The 23623-nt window shown below is 39.1% G+C and overlaps 1 protein-coding gene across 1 annotated transcript; it reads right to left on the bottom strand.

Moving 5' to 3' along the window:
- Positions 1–9485: 9485 nt before the first annotated feature.
- LOC136847540 (uncharacterized) lies at positions 9486–16775 on the bottom strand. Its single transcript, XM_067119266.1, has 6 exons — positions 16259–16775; positions 14274–14403; positions 13939–14124; positions 12420–12704; positions 9868–10267; positions 9486–9575 (listed from the first exon to the last, which is right to left on the bottom strand). Exons 1-6 carry the CDS (start codon positions 16773–16775, stop codon positions 9486–9488), a joined length of 1608 nt encoding a protein of 535 aa, XP_066975367.1.
- Positions 16776–23623: the final 6848 nt, after the last annotated feature.

Below are 23623 nucleotides of genomic sequence, written 5' to 3'. Positions count from 1 at the left end.
CCTTAGCTTCATCTGATTGGCTGGGACTTTCAGTACCCATTAGCCAATGGAAGCCCGTGCTTAGTGAGGGGAAGTGATGTAAGATGACTCGGGAGAAACGAGAGCAATTATCTTTATTGATATCTCAAACGAGCGCAATGAACGAGACCCTCGTTTCTGTACGAAGTGATAGAAAACTTATTTAACATGGCCGTGATTTCCTTCGCTAGAGAATATTCAGTATCTATGATAATGGTGCCATGAAAATTGGGACGGGCGTACGTATCAGTCTGTAACTATTAGGACACTGAACTACACCACCCTAAGCAATGAATTTTCACTTTTCAACTGCTAAATATACTTTGAATTTTTTCTCCATAAAACCGTGAATCCGAATTGGGAATGACAAAGAAACTCTTACTCCAAGCAGGATTCCAAACAAGTTTAGGATGGACAACAGTTTATCCCTCTGGCCATATGTAATATTTTAAGAAATTAGGTTTACTGGAGATATCGTTCCTTCCTAAAAAGCCTTCATATTTGACGATATATGAACAAAAATAACTTGTCCGGGAGAAAAAAGTTAAGTATACCTTAGTTTTACCAGACCACTGAGCTGATTAACAGCTCTCCTAGGACTGGCCCGAAGGATTAGACTTATTTTACGTGGCTAAGAACCAATTGGTTACATAGCAACGGGACCTGCAGCTTATTGTGGAATCCGAACCACATTATAGCGAGAAATGAATTTCTATCACCAGAAATAAATTCCTCTAACTCTTCATCAGCCAGCCGGAGAGTCGAACTCGGGCCTAGCGAGTGCTAGGCCACAGCTCTACCGACTCCCCCAACGAAGAGCTTTGTCCGGGAGATATCGCAGGAATAGAATCATCATAAGGAAATAATTTTCCCTCATGAGAAGTGGTGGATCAGTTGTGGTCTATGTTGGCTAACTGAGTCCAGAGGTACACGCCAGGCTTTCAACTCCCTTTCACATCCTAACACACTTACGGACAACACTAGAGTTTTATAGTGCAAGGACTTGTGCTGCATCAGATCGGCTTAATCTGAACGGGACGCGTGTGGGTGATTTTTTCAGTTTTTTTTGTCTGTCCGTCCGCCCTCAGATCTTAAAAACTACTGAGGCTAGAGGGCTGCAAATTGGTATGTTGATCATCCACCCTCAAATCATCAAACATACCAAATTGCAGCCCTCTAGCCCCAGTAGTTTTTATTTTCTCTAAGGTTAGTTATCCATGATCGTGCGTCTGGCACCACTATAGGTGCCAACAACTCAGGCCACCACTGGGCTGTGGCAGAAATTTTCATGGGCCGTGGCTGAGAGTTTCATACAGCATTACACGCTGTACAGAAGACTCGATTGTGCCGAAGTTTGAAACTTCGGCGCATTTTTTTATTTGTTTTTCTTGCTCTTGGCTGTACAAACCACTGGCCACGATTTTGAACGCAATCTTATGTTAGTTCCCCCATTAGTGTTAACATTATTCATGTTCGCTTGCAGAGGAATTTTGAAAGTTCTTTATGTTATAAATAGATGACGAGTTATAGGGAAATGAAGAGCACCAGGAAAACTCGAAAAAGAATCGTTACTTAGTGGAGAATTGGGTACTTGGACACTACTCGTATATGTGCATGTTCGATCGCTTTTCGGTTTCTGGAAGGTGGGCTCTTGAGAGACATTTACTCCTCAACGACATATGTTTACAGAGTAGTAAGGGCAGAATGACGTCAACTCTTCATTGCTTGCCTTTTCCTTCAGTTGAGAAGTTCCTTCAAACTAGCTATAGCCAGATATTCTCGCTAGAAGCCAGATCCCTCTTGGTGGAAACCACCAATTCAAAGAATACGCTTTTTAAAGATACGCGCTAGTCTTAATTTCCTCTTTATCTGTGATAGGAATCAAAATCCGTTCTAATGAGAAGGCTCGGTTAACGATATCCAAGAGCGGACAAATTCAAGAGGCCTACCAGACTGGATTATTAAGAAAGGAACAGGTTTTTTCTTTTTGTGAGGAGGCCGACAGGATGAACGACCTCATGCCCTGGAAGGAACAGGAAATTGTGGAGCCTTTACCAGTGGTCTCCGGTCATCTGTTTAAGCATTAAACATTTAAGTGCTAAACAAACTCAGTTTCATTCCACCAAGTTTGTCTGAATTCCAGTTTCTTTGTTTTTATGACATTTCTCCATTCTATCTGAAGCATAACTGAATAATTAGTAAAGGCCGTCAAATTGTTATAGACAGGCGATATGCAGAAACAGACAGGCATGAATGCCTGCACTGGATAACGTCCATCCAACCTCACTGGCGAAGTCTGTAATCAGAGAAAACCAAGTAAGGGACAGGATGAAACAAAGGCCAAGCGATTATTGGCAAAATCGGTCGAGGTAACATAAAGCATTCATCACCGACTCGACAGGAGGAATCTACAAAACATTGACAATAACCTACTTTCTCTCTATTAGAAGTTTTATGGCAGCTTCCTGAGTGATCCCGTGCTATTTGGAACTTTTTGGTTTGGGTAAGAAAGTCGAGTTAAAAAAGAGTTGACTTAACAAAAATAGGTTGATTCAGAAATCTATCTCCAACCATCGCAATTCCATTTAATGTTTTTATGCTCCTAATTACAGCGAAAAGTATTTGGAAACGACGTTAGTATCTAGCATTATGCTCGCTTTGAGGGCGAATCCGCTATTTTTCATCGTCAGGCATCCGGAATGATATGCATGAAAATAACTCAATAAAGATGATAAAAGATTATTGTGTTTATGAGTATTTTTTGCGTATTAGTAATTAAGTCTTTTTATGAGAGACATTTGATTTATGAAATTTTAGGCGGCTAACTAAGCACTGAAGGGACACTTCTGGCCTTTCAGTGCTTAAGACAGTGAAAAGAGGGAGTTGGAGTGGTTGGACAGTTAAAGATGTCCAGGGAATAAAATTTGATTTTTGTAACTAGATCTTGTAACTGCTTTTGAAATGTGAACGTGCAAGCTTTCAAACAGAGTGAAAATGTATTATCCTAAGCATGAGATCGCTAACAGAGATATCAACCATCACTATTGGTAGCGTGTGCTAAATCTAGAGAAAAGGTTATATCTCGGGCAACTGGCTACTAATTAACCACTTAAAGCCTATAGCTCCTGCAACTTTTCTGAAACATTGCAGGATATCTCGACCAGTCTGGCATCTTGTGTTAGCAATGAGGATTCTAGAAGGATTTTCCTAAAAAAACATTAAAGGCACTTCATACTGTGGCCATGAAGACCTTAAGCAGGTTTTTTGATCACGTAAGAAATTTGATACACTATTTAAGCTTTGCTGATGGTGTGCACAGTTGAGCTTGGAAATTAAAGGTTTGCAACAAACCTTAAATCAAAACAATTTGTTCTTACTCACTGACCACAAAATATCTGGTAAGATCAATTTTGCAAAACAGGTTTAATGAAGTTTTTGGAAGCCTGATTGTAACCCAACTGTAGAAATGCATAATTACACGAAAACTAAAATTGTAAAATTAAACTAATCGCAAAAAGACATTCGTTGAGGGAACAGGAAATAATGAAATATGATTTATATTGATGATTTCGAAATTAAAGGGACGAACGCTGTACTTTTAATTTGAGAAGAAACATAAACTGGGGACAAATTTAAGCAATAAAAGGTCACATAGGTGGATGTAAAATCTTAGAATTATATTTATCGTAAGTGAGTAAAACAGATCTGATGGGGGAAGAACTTAGTCTGGAAACAACCAGGTAGAGTTAGAAAGCTAATTATCAGTAGTCAGCGTAATGGAAGATAAGTCTTTCTGATCGGTGGTCTGCATAGCTTCTCTTGTCTTTGACTTGGATTTAATTGGAATTGGAGCCAGATGAATGAAAAGGCTTGGTGGTAATGTAAGTGCCTAACTTCTTCAAAAGCTTGTTAAAACGGTACACTAAGTCTGCCCCTGAGCACATCAGGGAACTCGTTAAATGCCACTTTGCCCAATACGCAAAATCATCAGTGGTCTTCGGTTTGATACCGATTGTTTTAAATTTGAGAGAGGAGACTGGTATCAGGAAACTTAAAAGACAGCTTTTTATGATCATCGTTTGCAAACTAAAAACTAGACATTACTGGTCATTGTAATGGTTAATGGGCAAATAAAAGTAAGTCAGCTACACCAAGGGCTGATGGTCATAAAGGCCCGGTGTCGCATGGGATCTGTAAATTAGGGAATGAAATTTCGATGACGGAATATATTAAAAGATGTGGACCCTATTGCAGTCGAAGAATGGTAAATGATCCCTTGGACCATAATGGGGCGATTTTTGTTATAATTTTTTGTTTAAGCTGGTCTGCAGAGCGAGCTGTACCTTAATTGAGGGACTCCGATAGATTACCAATGATTTATTGCTCAGATGAGATATGAAACAATTTAAGTGATTTTCCAACTTGATTCATAGCAAGACCTGATCGTTTAACTTTTAACATTTAAAGCGAATTGCTATCGAAAACCCATTTCAGATTTCGGGCTTAGAATAAATCATATAGGAATTTCGATAAATCAGAGTAATGGACGATATCTAAAGCGTCACGAAACTTAGATAAAATATTTACGGATGATGGTAACTCTTCACTAATGCAGTGATACATGGAGTATCAAAGGGGAAAAAATTAAACTAAAAATGTTATATCTCATCTCACCATAAATTTTTAAGAGCAGCCATGTCTTAAACATAACAAACGAATGAGTTCTAATTCAGTATTGCCTGCTTGTTCCTTATATTTTGTTAAATTTTTCTGTGCCATAAATTTACGAAGCATATAAAAAAATTCTAATGTATTAATGTTGAGATTATGTATGATAAATTCTTGGCATGTAAACCTGTTTATATATATATATATATATATATATATATATATATATATATATATATATATATATATATATATATATATATATATATATATATGTAAAACTATGTCACCAGCAAGATGATTATCATCATTTATATTCAACTGACTTTTGATAAGAAATACACGTAACCCAAATGCGACTACTGCTAGGCACGGCGTTTCCCAAAACTCGAGTACAGATTCTCATCTCGGGCGACTTTTGTTACCCTCCAAAACAAGAGTTGTTGATGTTGTTATGAGCTGCCCAGAGGAGACACTGTTTTGATATTATTTTGATTAGAAATGTTACGATATTTATATGTATTCATTCTTAATGTGGTATGTATATTTATGTCCTTTTCCCAAGATGTATTTGGTAGGCATGAGAAATATACTGTGATATAGCGTGCAAGTACCACCATCCATTCCAGGGACCACGAGTCATTATTTTTCTCAAATATCTTTCAAACTAATTACTTGATCGAAATGGTACTTTGACACAGTGTACAAGACACCTCCCGCTAAGTTTTGGTAATATAGTGCATTGTCAAATGGTGTTAGTTAAGGCGTTTACTCTTGACTTTTAATGGCAAAGTCGCTTCCAGGAATTCTCGGATTAACAAAAAGAGTAGTACTCTCCTGGAATGGGAGTACTACTCTATAGTACTCTCCTGGAATGGGAAGTTCTTCGTTGGAGGGGTGGGTAGAGCTGTCGCCTGGAACGCTGTTGGCCCAGTGTTCGACTCTCCGACCGGCTAATGAAGAATTAGAGGAATTTATTTCTGATGATAGAAATTCATTTCTTGTCGTAATGTGGTTCGGATCCCACAATAAGCTGTAGGTCCCGTTGCTAGGTAACCAGTTGGTTCTTAGCCACGTGAAATAAATCTAATCCTTCGGGCCAGCCCTCTCTAGGAAGGGATGTTAATCAGCTCAGTGGTCTGGTTAAACTAAGATATAGTTAATTTTTTTTTTCCGGGAATGGGAAGGTTAATTTTTCATGACTGTCCCACCAAAGCAGCTTTGGCTGTGACACATCACACCCTGGTACCTTCGTTGGGTTAGTAAGTAGAGCTGCGAACTGTCACTCGATGGGCCGGAGTTCAATTCCCCAGCCGGCTGATGAAGAGTTAGAGGAATTTATTTCTGGAGATAGAAATTCATTTCTCGCTATAATGTGGTTCGGATTCCACAATAAGCTGTAGGTCCCGTTGCTAAGTAACCAATTGGTTCTTAGCCACGTGAAAATAAGTCTAATCCTTCGGGCCAGCCCTGGAAGAGCTGTTAATCAGCTCAGCGGTCTGGTAAAACTAAGGTATACTTAACCTTGGTACCTCTCATCCAAACATTTTCATGTACTAGCAGAACCCCTCTGTCTCAGCAACTTTTTTTTTTTATTTGAAGTTAAGATTATACTTTTCTTAAGGATAGAGAACGTTGAATATTTCTGGATATCCATATTTCTTACAGTAGAGCGACGTAAACTATTGGAAACTGCACGAATATGTAAAGTCCCCGCTCAACGCGTTCTCTATGCTAGTCTATAGCGAACATCCCGTTTTCTGCGGTGCCTTCACATCGACCTGGTGTCGCCAAAACACGTTTTCCACCATAATCGTAAATTGTACTGTATATTTTATTGTCTTTCCAAATGATCATGCTTTATGTACGTGTCACGAAGTATTTATGTTATGCACCAGACATTATTGATCACTGTTTTCTGTATGAACCTGCCCTGTTTTTGTAGAGAAATAGTTTGACCTCAGGTCGCCTGTAAATCTTTGTACCAGCGGTCTGTGCGAAGTACGCAGACGTCCGCACCCCGCTTTATAAGCAGCTCGCTTCATCAGTAAACCTCCCCCACCAAAATCACTTTCATGTATCATAATAAAGTTTTCATTAACCTACCCATCTCACAGACTCATCATCAACAAAGAGTTACGGGCTGCTCTGGAAGCAAGAGCCCGTGCTGGCACAAGGCCAGCTAAATCTAAAACAACATCAACAATCAGTAAACCATTACGGGCTGCTCTAGGAGCAAGAGCCCGTGCTGGCACAAGGCCAGCTAAATCTAATACAACAAAAACATCAATAAACCATCCTTCTTACCTGTGGCTACTACTCAGTTCTTTTTTTTCCCATCTGTTGGCCTCTCCCACCAGCCAACACTCACTGCTATCGTACTTTTATCCTCATCTGATGGGTACCTTAGGGTTCAAAGAGGTTGCAACCTTGCCTGTTAAATCTCCTCATTTCAAAAATCACCCCCCACCAAAATCACTTTCATGCATCATCATAAAGTTTCCATCCAACCTACCCATCTCACAGACTCATCATCAACATAGAGTTACGGGCTGCTCTAGGAGCAAGAGCCCGTGCTGGCACAAGGGCAGCTAAATCTGAAACAACAACAACATCAATAAACCAGCTCATTATTTCGCACCTCTCTCACAAATATGCAAAATCATAATAATCAGTAAAAGTAGTCACACCACGTTAAGATACAGTTGAAGAGCAGTCTGTACTAGACACTGGAAGTGGAAGGCATTTGTGCAGCCTATCAGAAAATGGTCTAGGGAGAAAAGGAAGTAAGTTATTTTGAACAGAAAAAGGGAATGTGGCTGGTAACCTAAGCAATAACGATACTCCTCAAACCTTAAAAAAAGGAGATTGCTACATAATGTAAACACTTTTCTCCAGAGGGAGATTGTTATTTTGCTGCTACAAAACACGCCGTAATTATAACTAAAGCTAGGGGACTAGTAACAATTAATTCAGTTTTAAAAGCTTTATTACCGTTATTCTTATCACTGTTCAAGTTAACAACTGGAAAGAATATGTATTGGTAGTTTACGAAGAGATTAGTATCTAACATTAAATCACATTTTTAAGACACAGCTATTTCTCCTTGAATACTTTATACGCCCTGGCAATGAATTTTGTCGTTCTTTGGTATTTTCGTGAGACTACAAGGCAAGGACATGAATTGTGCAGCTTCTGGAATGGAATCAAATACAACCATTTTCAGCATTAGTGATTTCTACCAGTAACATAATGAATATAGAATAGAAAAATTGTGTCTAATTTAAGTACTGTACTGGACTTGTTTGTAGACTGTTTCAGTACACTTGGAAATTTCGGTTATCTGTCAGTTATATTTAAAGTAATTATTTCTATAATACCAAGATATTTTACACTTGAATCCGGTATTTGCAGTCACGCTGTACTTTTGGAACGTAGTAATTAGGTTTAATTTGGCGCCTCTAACTGAAATTAAGTCATATGAAATAACTGCGGATATAACTTTCATAAGTGGTTAGTCCTTTGCCCCACAATGATTTATTATTCATCACCACAAGATAGTGAGATTAATTACCTGTTCCGCATTCAGTAAGGCAAGTTGCCCCGTTCGAAGGGCTCAATATTAATTTTTCCATCAAGTCAGTCTTGCTATACTTAAGCAATAACAGTTTGGTCAAACCAGGCGGGACTGCATTTTACTTTTGAAGGCATTTTGAAGGTCGACGGTAATGAGCAGATTTTAATTTCGAATAATTTTCTTACGAGTAACCTAAAAGGATTTATGTAAAGCAAGTTGTCTGGTTGAAACGAAGACTTCTCCTCCCATTGCAAAAGCACCAAGAAGAATTCCGAACGCCAGTATGAAGAATGAGCCTTGGAGGTGATCGAGCGTGAGACCCTTTTGTTCTGAAAATAATCTCTCCTGAAAAGTAAAGCACAGAGGATAAATATAATAAAGGAATGTAACGCAAAATCTCTACTGAATAATGGTGGTGTATTTGATTTGCTAATGCTCATTGTCTGTTGCTTAATCTGAGTAACAAAAAATAGTTGCAACCGACATCTTCCCATCATGAGGCTTTTTGTCACTAGGTTCATCTGATCAAACGTTTTCTTTCGAGTCTTTCACCACAGTGTTCTCTCATTTAACTTCTCTAATAGGTATCCGAGCACGCGCACGAGAATGCAGCCTCAGGAGGTAAGGCACATTTCTACACTTTCCAGATAATATGGTCACAAATTCATTTCTTCCTCATTTGTTAACTTGGAGGGTCTGTAAATTATTCACTTCAAACATTCTGAAGCTGCCTTGTTTGTGTCTGGTCACTAATATGGCTTCCGTGAGGTCCCAGCGGCTGGCATTTGGTCTAAATTTTATATTCCAATTCCAATATGGATTCCATACTGATTTTTGTAGGGGACGTTAGAGACTCTTTAGCCATCTATTTACGCATCTCTAAAAGTGCAACTGAAACTGACTATAAACTATTTTGATTATCCCTCTTGTCTAGTGCTTGAGGTGCCACTAAAGACGGCGTGGCTTCAAGACTGACAGCACTCTAATATTTTTTCCGAACTAATAGATTATATAAAAATTGTTTTCAGTACTGTGGAGGACATTTGAAACCATTCATTTAATTTCTCCATTTGTTCCTAATAAAGATTCAAGATTTTAGACTCGAACACGACATAAGAAAGTGTAAAACTTATTTCACTACAGACGTCATGATCTCTGCCAAATATAGATCTCCTTTTGCAGCGGAATATTTAGCCTTAAGGATGCCATTTTCAGGGATCATTTACAGTGCTGAGTCGATGACAGATATTTCACAATCAACATTGGCGTTTATTCGTGTCTTATTATTTCTTTCAAGTAATAAGAAGACATCCTGAATATGCAAGAAGCCTATGCTATATTTCTAATGGGTGAACCATTACCTATCAAGTCGGGATAGTTAACAAGGCATAAACATTATAATAAAATAACTAGTAAAAGTTAGTTGTGCCAAACAAGTTGCTTATTTTATGCACAGTTTTAAAGTGGGTGCATGTTTTTCAAAGATCAATAAAAATCATATTTGATGGTATTCTAAGTAAAGCAATGACTATTATCATCTCATGCTTAAACACTCGAAGACTGAATTTTCATATTCAGTACAGAACAGAGCTCTTAGAACTTACTTGAACGGTGGTGTTAGAAAAATCTCCCAGTGCCCTCTGAAACCACAGCTGGATCAGACCAGACTCATATAATCTCTGCATTCCAATGTCGAATTTGTACTTCCAGGGAGTGTGTTTTTGAAACCGAAATGATAAGTAAGCAGGGTAAAGTTGATCTCGAAGACTGTAAACCCTTGAATTATGCTGTAACTTGCTGTATAAGATTTTGATGTAGGAAAACGTCTCCGCTTGTGCGTGGGTGCCAGCAATGACTTTTTTCACACATCCTTCGTGTCCAAATTCTGGCCACTGAACCATCAGCGGGACTAAGTCTAGTTTTCGACCCAGGGCAGATAGAGTAGGTTCATCAGAAGTTTTCAGTGCATCGGGAACAAATTCGCCATAATCCAACATGCATAACCTGAAATAATAATTTAAAGGTGTTAATCATTTAAAGGTGTTTTTTTCTATGTTAAGGCACGAATGCAGTAAAGTTTTTCAGGGGGACTTTTATTTGTTTTTTTCCTCCGGATGAAGCAGACAATCTAATCATTACGCCATAAGAAATGACAAAACGATGGATATAAAATAAATTTCAGTGTATACTAAAAGATTATTTAAGTCTTGTGTGCAGTTTGTATCAGGGGTGTCATTTCAGATTTTTGTTAGGGGGGCAAAGACGTTTTGCGAGCGAAGCGAGCCAAATCTGTTTTTTTTTTTTTTTGAGCTATTTTATGTGCTTTTTGAAGCCACATGAGCAAGGTATTAAAATTTAATACCTTGCTCATGTGGCAAAAATTATATACTCCCACCACTGTTTATTTGTCTCATCATCACTGGTAGCTAGTAAACAGACAAGGATCAAGAGCCGTAATATTTCCGAGAAATTTCATATATTTATGATTGCACATTTAAAAAGAAAACATGACTACAGATAGGCAGACATACACGCACATACATACATACATATACATACATGCATACATACATACATACATATAGGCAAATAAACAAACAATGTGTGTGATAGAGAAATATAGATAGATAGAAAGACAGATTGATAGGCAGATAGATAGATAAATATAACTTAATGTGATGACACATTTGAATTTCTGTAGGAATAATGGAAAACCAGCTGCTGTTACTTCGTGGGGCGGGGTGAGGGGGGGGGGCGGCAAGTTGAGGCTGGGGGGGGCAACTTGAGCTTTGGGGCCAGTGGCTGTGGCCCCCCAGCACCCCCCCCCCAAATGACGCCCCTGGTTTGTATATGGGGAATGTTCGACTCTCCGACCGGCCAATGAAGAATTAGAGGAATTTATTTCTGGTGATAGAAATTCATTTCTCGTCATAATGTGGTTCGGATTCCACAATAAGCTGTAGGTCCCGTTGCTAGGCAACCAGTTGGTTCTCAGCCACGTAAAATAAATCTAATCCTTCGGGCCAGCCCTAGGAGAGCTGTTAATCAGCTCAGTGGTCTGGTTAAACTAAGATATACTTAACTTTTTGTATGTAGGGAAGCCACTCCATGTATTCACAGTGCCAAATTCCACCCAACAAAAAATTACCTGAACTATAATACGAGATAACATGGTCTAGACATAGACACGTCCCAGATATTTTGACTGGCTTTCCAGTCGTTGTGAATGCCAAAACTATTACGTCGATGCTGTAATAAAAATAAAATATGAAATGTCATTTACTTCGCTAAATAACCCCAAGATAGTAATGCTGATGCCATTAGAACACAGATAATTACATAATCATTGCATAATTAGAAGTTAAATTTTAAATGACGAAACTAACGTCATATAAACTTGTTTTAAAAGGTTAATTTTTTTCAAAATCACACAGAATACATGCTTTGATAAAAGTCCAAGATCTCTGATGAGTTGGAAACCTTTGACTAGAGGGGAATCACAGGCCATCTGCCTTAAACATCACTTAATCACTCCAACTGGAGCCTGGAATTTATCGTTTGCCTAGAAACCAACGTTACGTAATATATGCACGTTCTTCTAGAATTGCTTCATTGTAGTAACTAAGAGCGGTTATCAGTTCTCTTCGCTAAGATAAACTTTAACTGTTATTCACGCCGATTAACCTCTCCTTGTCAATATTTTGTTGAGTTCGCTGGCTTTTATTTTTCCTCACTCAGTGCTCCGAGGTATGCTTTCGAATCTGTTGCTGTTAAAGTTAAGTATATCTTAGTGTAACCAGACCACTGAGCTGATTAACAGCTCTCCTAGGGCTGGCCCGAAGGATTAGACTTATTTTACGTGGCTAAGAACCAGCTGGTTACCTAGCAACGGGACCTACAGCTTATTGCGGAATCCGAACCACATTATGACGAGAAGTGAATTTCTATCACCAGAAATAAATTCCTCCGATTCTTCACTGGCCGGATGGAGACTCGAACGCTGGGCCAACAGCGTGCTAACCGAGAGCTCTAGCCACCCCTCCAAAGAAGAACTATCTGTTGTTGTGGTCGGGTATCATTAATGTAAGTGATTCTGACACGCAAGATGATGAGAATAGTTTGTGTATTCTGAATCACAATTTAAGAACTTAGTTACCTGTATTTACTCTTTGCCAATTCTGCCTTCGTCTGGATCTTCACAGGATAAACGGGAATGGTGAGGACAGCGATAAGGTTACAGATCCAGGATAACTCGAGAATCCAAGAGGCGATTACCCACATCAGGAAAAAGCTCCGGACCGTCCAGTCTTCAGGCACCGTTTCCGGAGGAATGGCCAGCAAACACTGTGTAGAAGAAAAGTAAGTTAGTTTTAGATTTTTTGGTCGGCATTTCGTAAACTTTGGTTCAGTCAGAGCAAATGGGATGATTTTTTTATCTTTGCTTGAATAGTTGCAAACAAGAAAGCACATCTCAAGAATTCTTAGCGTCAGATTTGGTCTGCTGATCACGTATTAGACAACATAACAGATGCGCTACTCTTAAAGGACTTGGTGTTGGGTAGAAATTTCGGTTTAGCGGCCATTTCAGTACAGCGAACGGCTGAATGGGACCAGCACATTATGCATAGCAAAATATGCTTTGATGGTACGTTATCATGGTGAAAATGGGTTTATTTTTTATAGTTAATACATATATATATCTGACAAAGATGTGTATGAGCGACTTGAAGTTCTCTGGCCCACCTAGAAAGCATCACATAAAAACTAGAGCAGTTCCATTTTTTCCCACGGAGTTTCTTTCACCGTCATTCACTTGGTTTACCAGCGTTCAAGTGTTGTCATCTCGTCACTGGAGAATGGTGCAGTTTTGCCTTTGTAGTTCTCCTCAGTGGCGCGAATGACTTTACTAATACTCCCAAACCAAAACCATAATGACTGGGCTACATTTGTTCACCGATAGTTGATGTTTCTGGATGTCCCGACTGGGAGCTGTCATTTGTGCTGTTCATGGGCTTTTTTCAGTCAGCTGACAACTTTTGATAGCAGAATGGGAAGGGAAATCCTCGCCAAGTGTTTAACAGTGATTTCATGGATTTCCTTTCATATATTCCCACCTAGCCTCTCACAGATACTCCAGGTCCCTCCCAAATATATATATATATATATATATATATATATATATATATATATATATATATATATATATATATATATATATGTATGTATGTATGTATGTATATATATCTATATGATAGAATTGATAAAAAAGGAATAATAATCGGAAGGCAGAAAAATACAGGAAGAGTATGAATTTCTACAACCACAAAATAATGACACTAGATAGCTTATAAAGATAAACCAAGATAGTTCATGGGCTGATATCAAGAAAATAAAAACTTCTTAAGTTTAGGCCTCCATAACTTTTGAGCGAATGGCTTAAGTAACCAGTCTTTAGTATTCCCAAAGATGCATTTAAGGTACAGACTAATTTTAGTCCCCTATAACCTTAACGCATCTTTAAATTAAGCCCCAGAGAATAGTGGAAAATAGTCTCAAAGCATTTAGAATGTAGAACCTTTCAAAGCACAGCTGTTTTTGGGGGCCATGAACTTCACCTTCCGCCATCTGCCTTTGATTCTGAAAAGGAAATAACACCGTCATCTAAATCAGATTACATTACCTGGCTGACACTAATAGCATTAACGACGAGTGATCTCTGGCGCTTGATATTCAACCTGTGGTAGATGATAATTGTAACCAAGAGGGAGACGACCAGAGCGATCCACACTTCCGTGGAAAAAGGGTGAAGGATGTTTTGCCAGCGTGGAAACGGCTTTGGGATTTCCAATATGACGCCAAATCTGAATGAAACGGAAGAGACAGTGAATTATGTGCGACTGCCGTGAAAAAATTATATTCTCCGTTGACTTATACACTTATACTTCAGGGATCTGTTTACCGCATCGGTAATTGTGGCTCTTATATGTTAAAGCTATGAATACTTACTTACCCCTCGTGATGGTAGGAGACAGAGAGATCAAAATCTCGATATCTCTCGGGAGTGTTGGTGCTGAAGTTGATCATCACGTCTCTCTTGCCGGTTTTAACCAGGTTCCCTATATCCTCCCAAGTCTCTCCAGCTGTAGAGAAGTTGCTTTCATCAGGTTTGTTTGTCACATGTTAAGGTATTTAAGCTCCTACGGTTTGTTTGGTATAGGCGTACAAAGTCTTGTTAGGAAATGATCGCACTTTAATTAAGACAGTATAAACTGGTTGTGGTATTTGTATCCTATAGTGTCTGAACTTCATTATTGGCACCAATCTGTTATTGTTCCTTTTCAGTACATTTTTATTTCATTTTTGGGAGACGTTTTACTTACCTCTTTAGGAGACGCGAGCGACCAATTTCTTTCCATATAAGATTTGTTACAATAACCTCGTTTTCATTGTCATTTGTAGGACTCGCCATTTCTTAGAAATATTTTTGTTCTCAGAAGTTTTCCAAACAACTGCATAGTGCTTGAATTCTAACCATTACTAAAGTCTGAAACTTGACTCACCCGTAAACTTTATCCCCATGGAAAACTGTTTTCTTGAAACTTTATGCCCATTAAGTAACTATTTACATTGCTGAAATTTTTACTGGAGTTTATAATTAGCTTCATCGCAGGAACTAAGACACTATAGTGAATCCTGTGAACAGATACTACATTAGGCATATGACTGAAGAGTAACTGAGGAACTCTGCTTATCACTGGGGTCAGGAGAACCACTGATGGAAGAATTTTTTAGTGAATCTGGATAACAGTAGGAAATTTAATGAGCAACAATTCTTCAATAAGACACGAAAGAAAAGTCACCTAGCTAACAAAGATCAACTTGCATAATCAGTATGGAATGTAACCAGGCAGCCTCCTGTCCAGATGTTTCATCAGAAGTATTACTTGGTCGTGATTATGAGAACCTCATAATAATCTAGAAGTTATTACTCCATATGTAATGGACAGGGTACTTAACAGAATGTCTGTACATTCCAGATGTTGCATATGTGCAATGACCTTTCCAAGGTAACAAGTAACTTTATAAGGCGAGTTCTCTTCAGTGGATGTCAAAACCTCGTTCAAGTAGCTCTCCACTGCTGTACATGGTCTATATACCAGATGGATGATCCCTGGTCCTTACTGAAAATGCGCTTAAAGAATCTTACCTTCTTTTGTGGTGCAGGATATTTTTTATCACTAAAAATATCATAGTTATGTTTTTTAACTGTGCTAAAAAACAAGTCTATTCTCAGCATTTCAAACCTGGAATACAGTTTTTTTTTTTGTTGGGGGTGGGGGGTTGGGAATTACAAAGAAAAAGAATAGGTATACTCAATGGAGTATATGTCATATATTTGAAATAACGCCAAGGAATTAGATAAAATTGCTGAACGAAAGCATCAGAGCAGTGTCTTATTGATAACACTGTGGTTGAAACTTATTTATTTTAACATCTATCATATTTCCAGCAAGGCTGTTCCTGATTTCCCTCCAAAGGAGCCACAAACATCTGACGCTAGACACTATGGAACTTGTAATTATCAAGAGAGGGAAGTTGATACTTTGGAAAAGAGAGGCCTAGGCCTATTGACACTATGGCAGACAAGTAACAAATTGTAATTCAAGAGACAAGGACCGTCTAACCATGGAATTTCCTCTTTGAAATTCCACACTGAAATCAACCGTGTGGAATGCGTCTAAGGAAAGAGCTGAGACAATTATGTAATTCCTAATCAAACATTGTTTCAAGAAAAGAAAACCTGACTTCGAGCAATTTTGACCAGAAAATAACAATTCTCCAACAATACTAAACAAAGAACTAAAGCCATTAGTGTCAAGGCACTCTATAGGTTTAGAAAAAGGTTAAGTGTATGAGAAATTTACATAAACTTGAATCGTGGCCTGTGACTGATATGCCAGTAAGAAAACGAATAAGTACAACCTGCTCACTTACCTCCATGATCCAGATGATTCTGAAATTTTAGCCACTTCGACAAGGATTCAAGGATGTTTATATTTACTCCCTTGACGTTTCCTCCCTGAAGATATACCAACGGTTCGTCTTGGTCAACTGCATAGGTAGACATATTCTTTGCACTCATGTCCTGGAATCTGTCTATGAAGAGTTTGCCCCAGAGTTGGAAAGAGTCTGGCTCCCACCTGCCTATGTTTACCAGTTTTTGTCCCAAGACTAAAGGCAGCCACGTCAGTACCTTGAAGGAAACTGGATTTCCATATTTTCCTCTGTCTGCATAAGGACAAACCATGGCCACAAAAGATGTCTTTTCGATGAACGGTGCTTGTAAGTACGGTACCCAGCAGGATGAGGTCGAGACAATCAAAACGGCAGTGGCTGCCCCGTTGCTGCTGGGCTGCCAAAGAGGCCACCACCATGCTCTTTCTTCTGAAGTCACCATCACTACAACATCTGCAATACATTTGTAGGCGATAGAATTAGAAAGTCGAGTCATTTTGTGTTTCAGATCTGCGTCTTAGGATAAATAGGGGTTAGTCATCCACAACTGTTCCAGAATTAGACAGTGCATCATGCAAAATAGTCCCTGTTTATCTATATGTGGTACTTACAGATAAAAGACCTAATTATATAAATTTATTGTAAAGGGAAACATACTTGGCGCCATATGATTGTAATTCGAGGCATCGCTGCGTCCGGGACTGAAAAAATCTGCTTCAGTGTAATTTTTTGACCCTGTGGAGTTGTTAAAATCCACGTAATCTCTATCGGGGACTTCCTGACCCACACGCAAAATGTAGATGGGGACATGAATTGAGGAAATCAAGTCATCGCCGACTGGCATGTCCCCACTCAGATCAGAGGACATCATTAGTGTTACGTGATATTCTTTCAGAGGACCCGATATAGCTTCCCTTATTATCCGCGTGGCGACGTCTTTTTTATCACAGTTTTGAAAAAGACCACGAAAAGATACAATTCGGTGTTGTTCTGCTCCACAAACAAATGAGACGACCCAAACTCCGATACCAAGTACGTTAAGAAGACTCGCAAGAGAACGATCTCTCCTCATGGTGCTGCCAAGTCAAAGATGAGTGTTTCCAGGACCAACTACATCTGTCACAGGGTTAACGGAGGACAGGCGGTCGACCAGCTGCAAACTTCGCCGCTTCCAGCAGCACACAGAAGGCAGAATGAAATTGCCTCTTCATCTGAACTTTTGACTCGCTTGAAGATCGATAAGTTCGCACCGATGGCCTCTGTTGGTCGCTCCGTTCCTTATCTATTGATCATAGCGGGAAGAGAAATGATGACTCACCCCTTCGGTAATGAGAATCACTGTTAGATTATAGAAATGTAGGGTTATTAAGCGCGCGCCTGCGTGCACACGCACGTACACACACAGCACACGTGCGTGTATTCTTTCAGCTAAATGCCATCTGAATGAGGCAAGTGCCGCTCTAGAAGTTCGTACCTTTTCAGTTTTCTGTAAGTCTTTTGGGACAAGGATGCCACTTCTTCCTGGCTGTGATCCACCTCAGTCATCTAATTACCTGATACATTATTCACTGGATTAGTAGACAGTTGGAGGGATAATATTATAATGAATTGCAAAAGCGATGAAAAATCAGATTGAGCAATCATTTTTTTAACTTGTGGAAGAGAGAGAATTTTCATTGCATTCGTACAAGTTACGAGTTGCATTATCTATCACCTGTTCTCTCTGTTGACCATCGTTTTTCCATAAATAACTTCATAAAATAATAAGGTGCTAGAAAGTATCCTGAATCAGTCATGGGAAAATCGAGGATCTATGATACAGTTTGTGTTGACTAACTTTTACGCGAACAGTTCGTGAAAGGTTGAGCTGGAAAGTTAATAGAGAGAAAGTGAATGAGAGCATTTTAACCCCACCAGAAAGCGAGTTAAGTTGTGGTCTTTACTCATTCCAGAAGCTTCAGTTTTGTAGCGAGACACGAGTCTTACCAAGCTCAGTTAGCTGTTGACGATTCCGATTTGCATTATTGCTAAAAAACTATAACGTAATATTTAGGAATAGCCAGAATGTGTTTTTCTTAATGTATCAGGAAACCAGTTAAAACATCATTTGGTGTGACAGGATGCTCTGTGTTTTGAATAGGTTTGGCGGGCATTCTGAGCCTTTCACTTGGTTTAAAAGATGGCAGTTGCAGCCAGGTGAATGTCTGTTCCAGTGTGATAAATCAAGAACGGCGTAATCATAATCCTAGAAAGACAGGCTATTCCCGTTGCCCCACTTATGACCCTCCAAAATCTCTTCAAAATTTCAACCTATCCCATTTCCTCTTCTTCATCTCCTCTCCCTGGAAAATAACTCTAAGCAACAGTAGCAAATTGCATTGCATTTATTCAAAACTGTAACTACAGTTTCAATCACTTCGTACATAATTTGGTAACATTAAGTTGGATAAAAAATATCATGAACAAACGTGTCATGTCTGTTAAAAACCTATAATTCTGCTTTTGACCACCAAGGTTTAAAGTTTAGCTACAAGGGAATTTCTACTGGGGGTGCCAAGCATCTGACAGGGGGACCCGCGCGCCCCCATAGCGACGCCACTGCCCAGAGCAGCCCGTAACGGTGTTAGGCCAGCAGTGAACCGCCGATATCATGAACAGTGTTGCCATGACAAAATATTAATGAAGACAATATTCCGATGACACCGAATTTTTTTTATAGTCTCATTCATTCATAAACTTGAGTTGTAAGGAAAAACAATATATTTCTGGAGGTTTAGCCATTGCCGTTGAAGAAGAAAATCTTCTACGATCGATTATTATATAGTACATCCTTCATCCCCTCTTGCAAAAGATGCTGTCCCTTGCTTAGCAGACATCGAGAACGGATTATTATTATTATTATTATTATTATTATTATTATTATTATTATTATTATTATTATTATTAATCCGAACTTGACCCCTATTCATATGGAACAAGCCCCACAGGAGCCACTGACTTGAAATTCAAGCTTCCAAAAAACATGGTGATTATTTGAATAAAGTAACAGAAGGTGATAGGAAAACCAAAGAGAAGAGATCTATTAGAAAAGAAAAAAGTAAATAAAATTAATAAATATAATAGATAAAAGTGTAAGTAAATTATTTAAATACAACGAGAGTTGTTTTAGGGTAGTAATGTGTTGCATCTTTGCTGAAACTTTTGAAGTTTCAACTGAAGAACATCCTTTGGGAGACAAGTGGTTAGCTTCGACTCGAAGCATTTTTCAAATTTTATTTATGTATTTTTTTTAGCAAAGGACTAGAAGTCATATATTACTATATTAACACATTTTTCTGCATATCCTACTTGAGCCTTAAAGTAATGCATTCCAGTTTTGCACAACCCCAGTTACATAATGAAGTCTCCCCCTGCCTTACTCCGACCTCTTAGAAAACACCAAATTTTATACAAACCTTTTCTCTACTTGTTCCAGAGGTAATCTTTTAGGGCAGTTAATAATTTCCCTAGCTGGTTTTTCTTCAGCAATCTCGACCAGTTTTAAGTCATCGACACTACAGTATTGTCTATTCATTATATTATTTCATAAGCTATTCATATCTAATCGTCCATTCCTTCAGTTTTTCTTCCATGCGTTTTGGAAAGGGTAACTTTAACGTCTACTTCTTAAAGATTTTGTCTATGCGGTTTCTTGAACCTTTATATTGCGAAGGACGATTGGGTTGGCGTAGTTTTATTCTTTGTACCTCTTTACTGAGAAAATCAACCAATATGACTCCGTAGTTTGGCCTCGAATCCTGCCACCTGTTGACGATTTCGTGACTGAGATAAGTCTAATGGCCGAACGTACGGAACTGAGAGCGTCATCATTGATAGAAACTGGTAGGTTTTCATGAAGTGGAAAGTTACAGTCATATGTAGATATATTTTATGATAAGACACATTTTTTGCCATATAAAAATATTTCATATAGGATTTGCATAATTCTTGACAAGGAAGCTTCGTTACCTTGGTTTTATCAGAAATTACACCGTCCATATGTTGTCAAATAAAACAGTATGCACATTGCATTCAGCTTAAATTTTAGCAAGGGAATTTCGTTTGCTGAAAGCAGTTGGTTGTATATAGCCTATTCGTCAGCTGGCTGCCTGCCCTTTAGCTCTCCTAACTAGAGTTTAGCCATTTTTGTAACCTCAAGCACTGTTTTTGAAAGCTAGTGATAGGGGTTTCCTTAACTCCTGGCCACGTTTCTCAGGAGGAAATTGCTTGTTATTGATTCTGAATCTGATGGGTGATCTGATGTGGGTGAAAGTGATGACAGTGATATTAATGATGATGATGATAGTGAAATGATAAGACTGGTAAAATGTAACTTAAAACTATTATTCCATTTTGGACTTAAAAGTATAATTTTCTTATGTTCTATGCGTGCTTTGAAAGCTTCCGACATTTGTTTCCTTGGCAAATTAGATATAAGAGTTAGTGAACCCCTTGGATGGTTGTAGCAAGAGCCTGGTGTCCTAGGTTAGGTTAAGCAGGAGGTCCATGGGCAAAGCCCTCAGTTAGGTAAGGGGGTCTAGTTAAGTATTGGGATCCTAGGTTAGGTTAGATATGGTGGCCAGGTAAGAACACATCCTCCTTGATTGGGTTTGGCTACCTAGACTTGCCGAATACAACCTAGGGCGCCACATCCTTACCCAGCTTTGCCCTCCTGGACCCCCCCCCCTCAGCTAAAATGGGACATCTAGTCTTCAACTAGCCCTAGACCCACCACCCAACCTAACCTCTGCTACTGCAAATGACTGTTAATAAGTTTGCTACCAAACCAACCACACCTGACCTAATCAAACCTAGGTCACCAGGTCATTACCATAGTTTGACGTTTTCAGACTGGTCAGGATCTTCCCAAGATGTAAATGGCTGCTGGGTGTCAGACTGTGGAGGGTTAACCAGTGGTTTACAAACAAAATTAGCTTTCTTGGTGGAAGGTGAGAACCCTCCAAGAAGGTACCTTTGAAATGACTGAGATGTTATGTTACCATCTTTTCTTCATTTTCCTAAGTTTCATTGTAGCACTACATTATCATAAGTGCTGTTCTTTCTTATAATTTAGGGAAAAACTGTACTTGTGACACTGCAGCTAAAATAATCCGTGGAGCAAGAACACAATTGAACTAGAGGCACCATGGCTACACACTAAAGCCATCTTTTTCAAGCAGCACCTAATTTCTGAAATCCCACATAATTTGTGAAATTTATAGCAAAATAACCAATCATGTTCCAGCATTTCCCAACATACCCACATTTCTAGTGAAAATAACAGAAGATATTTCAGATATATAATCTATCGTCACCCACAGTGTACTGAGCCCAACTCCTTGTTGAGGTTGGAGGCTTGGGGACCCTCTGCTGGGATGGAATGCACTATGGTGCCCACCATCCCTGCAACAGGTTCATCTGAACATTGGGTTCTTTATCCCTTTCATTCCCCCTCTCATAAATTTTCCTATTTCCCGCTTCTTCTTTTGCCGACGAGCTGTGCGAAGCATTGATTATGCTAAGGGATGTACTCTGAACATGGCGCATCGTTTTTTTCCAGTTTTTCCGGTTAGATTAGTAAGTGTGGAAATTCCACATTCATCAGTATCCTCTACCTAGATAAATAGGAGAAGGGATCGCAGTTGGGAAGGGGTTTGCATTCGAAGCTATTTGTGGAAGTTATGGGTGCTGTAAGCCATCTCAAAAATGGTTTGGACCATTTTTGGCAGAACTATTCTCAAGGGTTGCCTCACAAGATTCTAAGGAGGGGGGAGCCTGTTCTTGGGGTAGGACTCTTGCCTTCTGGCTAGAATCCCATCAATACAGATAAGGCAAGGATGATTCCGTCTTCACATGGTCTCAGTCTTAACCGGTGGGTTTAGCTTACACCTGAGCCGCTATATGTGTTTTGGTGTTATCCACGCCTGATTTCTTACAGACTAAATTAAAAGCAGTCATTTGTTGCTGAATGTCAAGAAATTCAAAGCTAAACCTACCCAGTGTCATAAATGTTTTGAATATGGCCACGTGCATGCATCATCCATTAATCTTCCTCAGTGTTATACATGCTCGGCGATGCAAGGCCTTAGTGAACCCTGTATCAAAGAGCGATTTTGTTTTCATCGCCGGATATTCTACAGTGGAACTGCAACGGTTTTAGAGCCTTGAGCGGATGAGCACTCCTACACGGTCACAATCCAGGCATTATATGTCTTCAGGAAACAAAATTAGGAAATGAGATACATAACGCTGGCCTTAATATTATTCTGTCCGTGTTCTCCCCCTCCGAATGATTACTGCAGGCCCCCCGCCTGCAGTAATCATTTATAAAACAAAACAGTACATTCCAATAGTATTGCATATTAGTTTGCAAGCAGTTGCCATAAACGTTATATTAGATAGCCCCATTACAGTTTGCTCCATTTACCTCCCTCCTAAATTTGGTTTCACTAAACAAGACGTTGAGGATTTACTCTGTCTGCTGCCTCCCCAATTTATTATTGTAAGTGATTTCAATGCCCATAGTCCTCTGTTGGGTGGCAATGCATTGGATTATGAAGAGTTTATCTTTTCTTTCTAATGATGGATCAATGACTATTCACAATATACTGTATATACAGGGTCAACATCGGCTGTTGACCTTAGTATGTGATCATCTTTTTTGTCAGTTATACGCGGACAGTGGGTGAATTTTTAAATGGTACTGACCTTTCCACTTGAAATTTGAAAGTATTCCTAGAGTCACTTCTAAACTGGATGGTTAGGGAAGCTGATGACCTAAATTACAGCAAAGGTGTCAATTTAGTGAAAAGTTTTTAATCCTTCGATTCTCACGTAGGTGCGCGCAATGTTTATACTGACAAAGTTTTTGAAAGTGCCCAAGAATCTACTCCAGTAGTAAAAGTTACACCGAGAAGACCTGCAGTTCCATGGTGGAATAAGACTTAACAGTAATATACATAAAATAACCAGAAAATGTAGGCATTACTGAAGGTTCTTTGCAGCGTCCCTTCGGCCCCTAGCTGCAGCCCCTTTCATTCCTTTTACTGACCTCCATCCATATTATCTTTCTTCCATCTAGCTATCCACCCTCCCCAAACAATGATTTCGTAGTGCAACTGCGAGGTTATCCTCCGGTTACACCTTTCAAACCTACTTACTGTCAGTTTCCTTTCCAGCGTTGAGTGACCTCATAGGTCCCAGTGCTTGGCCTCTGGCCTAAACTGTATTCCATTCCATTCCTGCACAGTGTCAGACATAAGACATGCTGAACGTATCATCATAATGCAGTAAAAATAGACACAC

Source organism: Macrobrachium rosenbergii, chromosome 17 (genome assembly GCF_040412425.1).
Source record: "Macrobrachium rosenbergii isolate ZJJX-2024 chromosome 17, ASM4041242v1, whole genome shotgun sequence".
Classification (NCBI taxonomy): domain Eukaryota; kingdom Metazoa; phylum Arthropoda; class Malacostraca; order Decapoda; family Palaemonidae; genus Macrobrachium; species Macrobrachium rosenbergii.
Note: the sequence above shows the minus strand (reverse complement) of the source record. Positions and strands in the feature narration are given on the sequence as shown.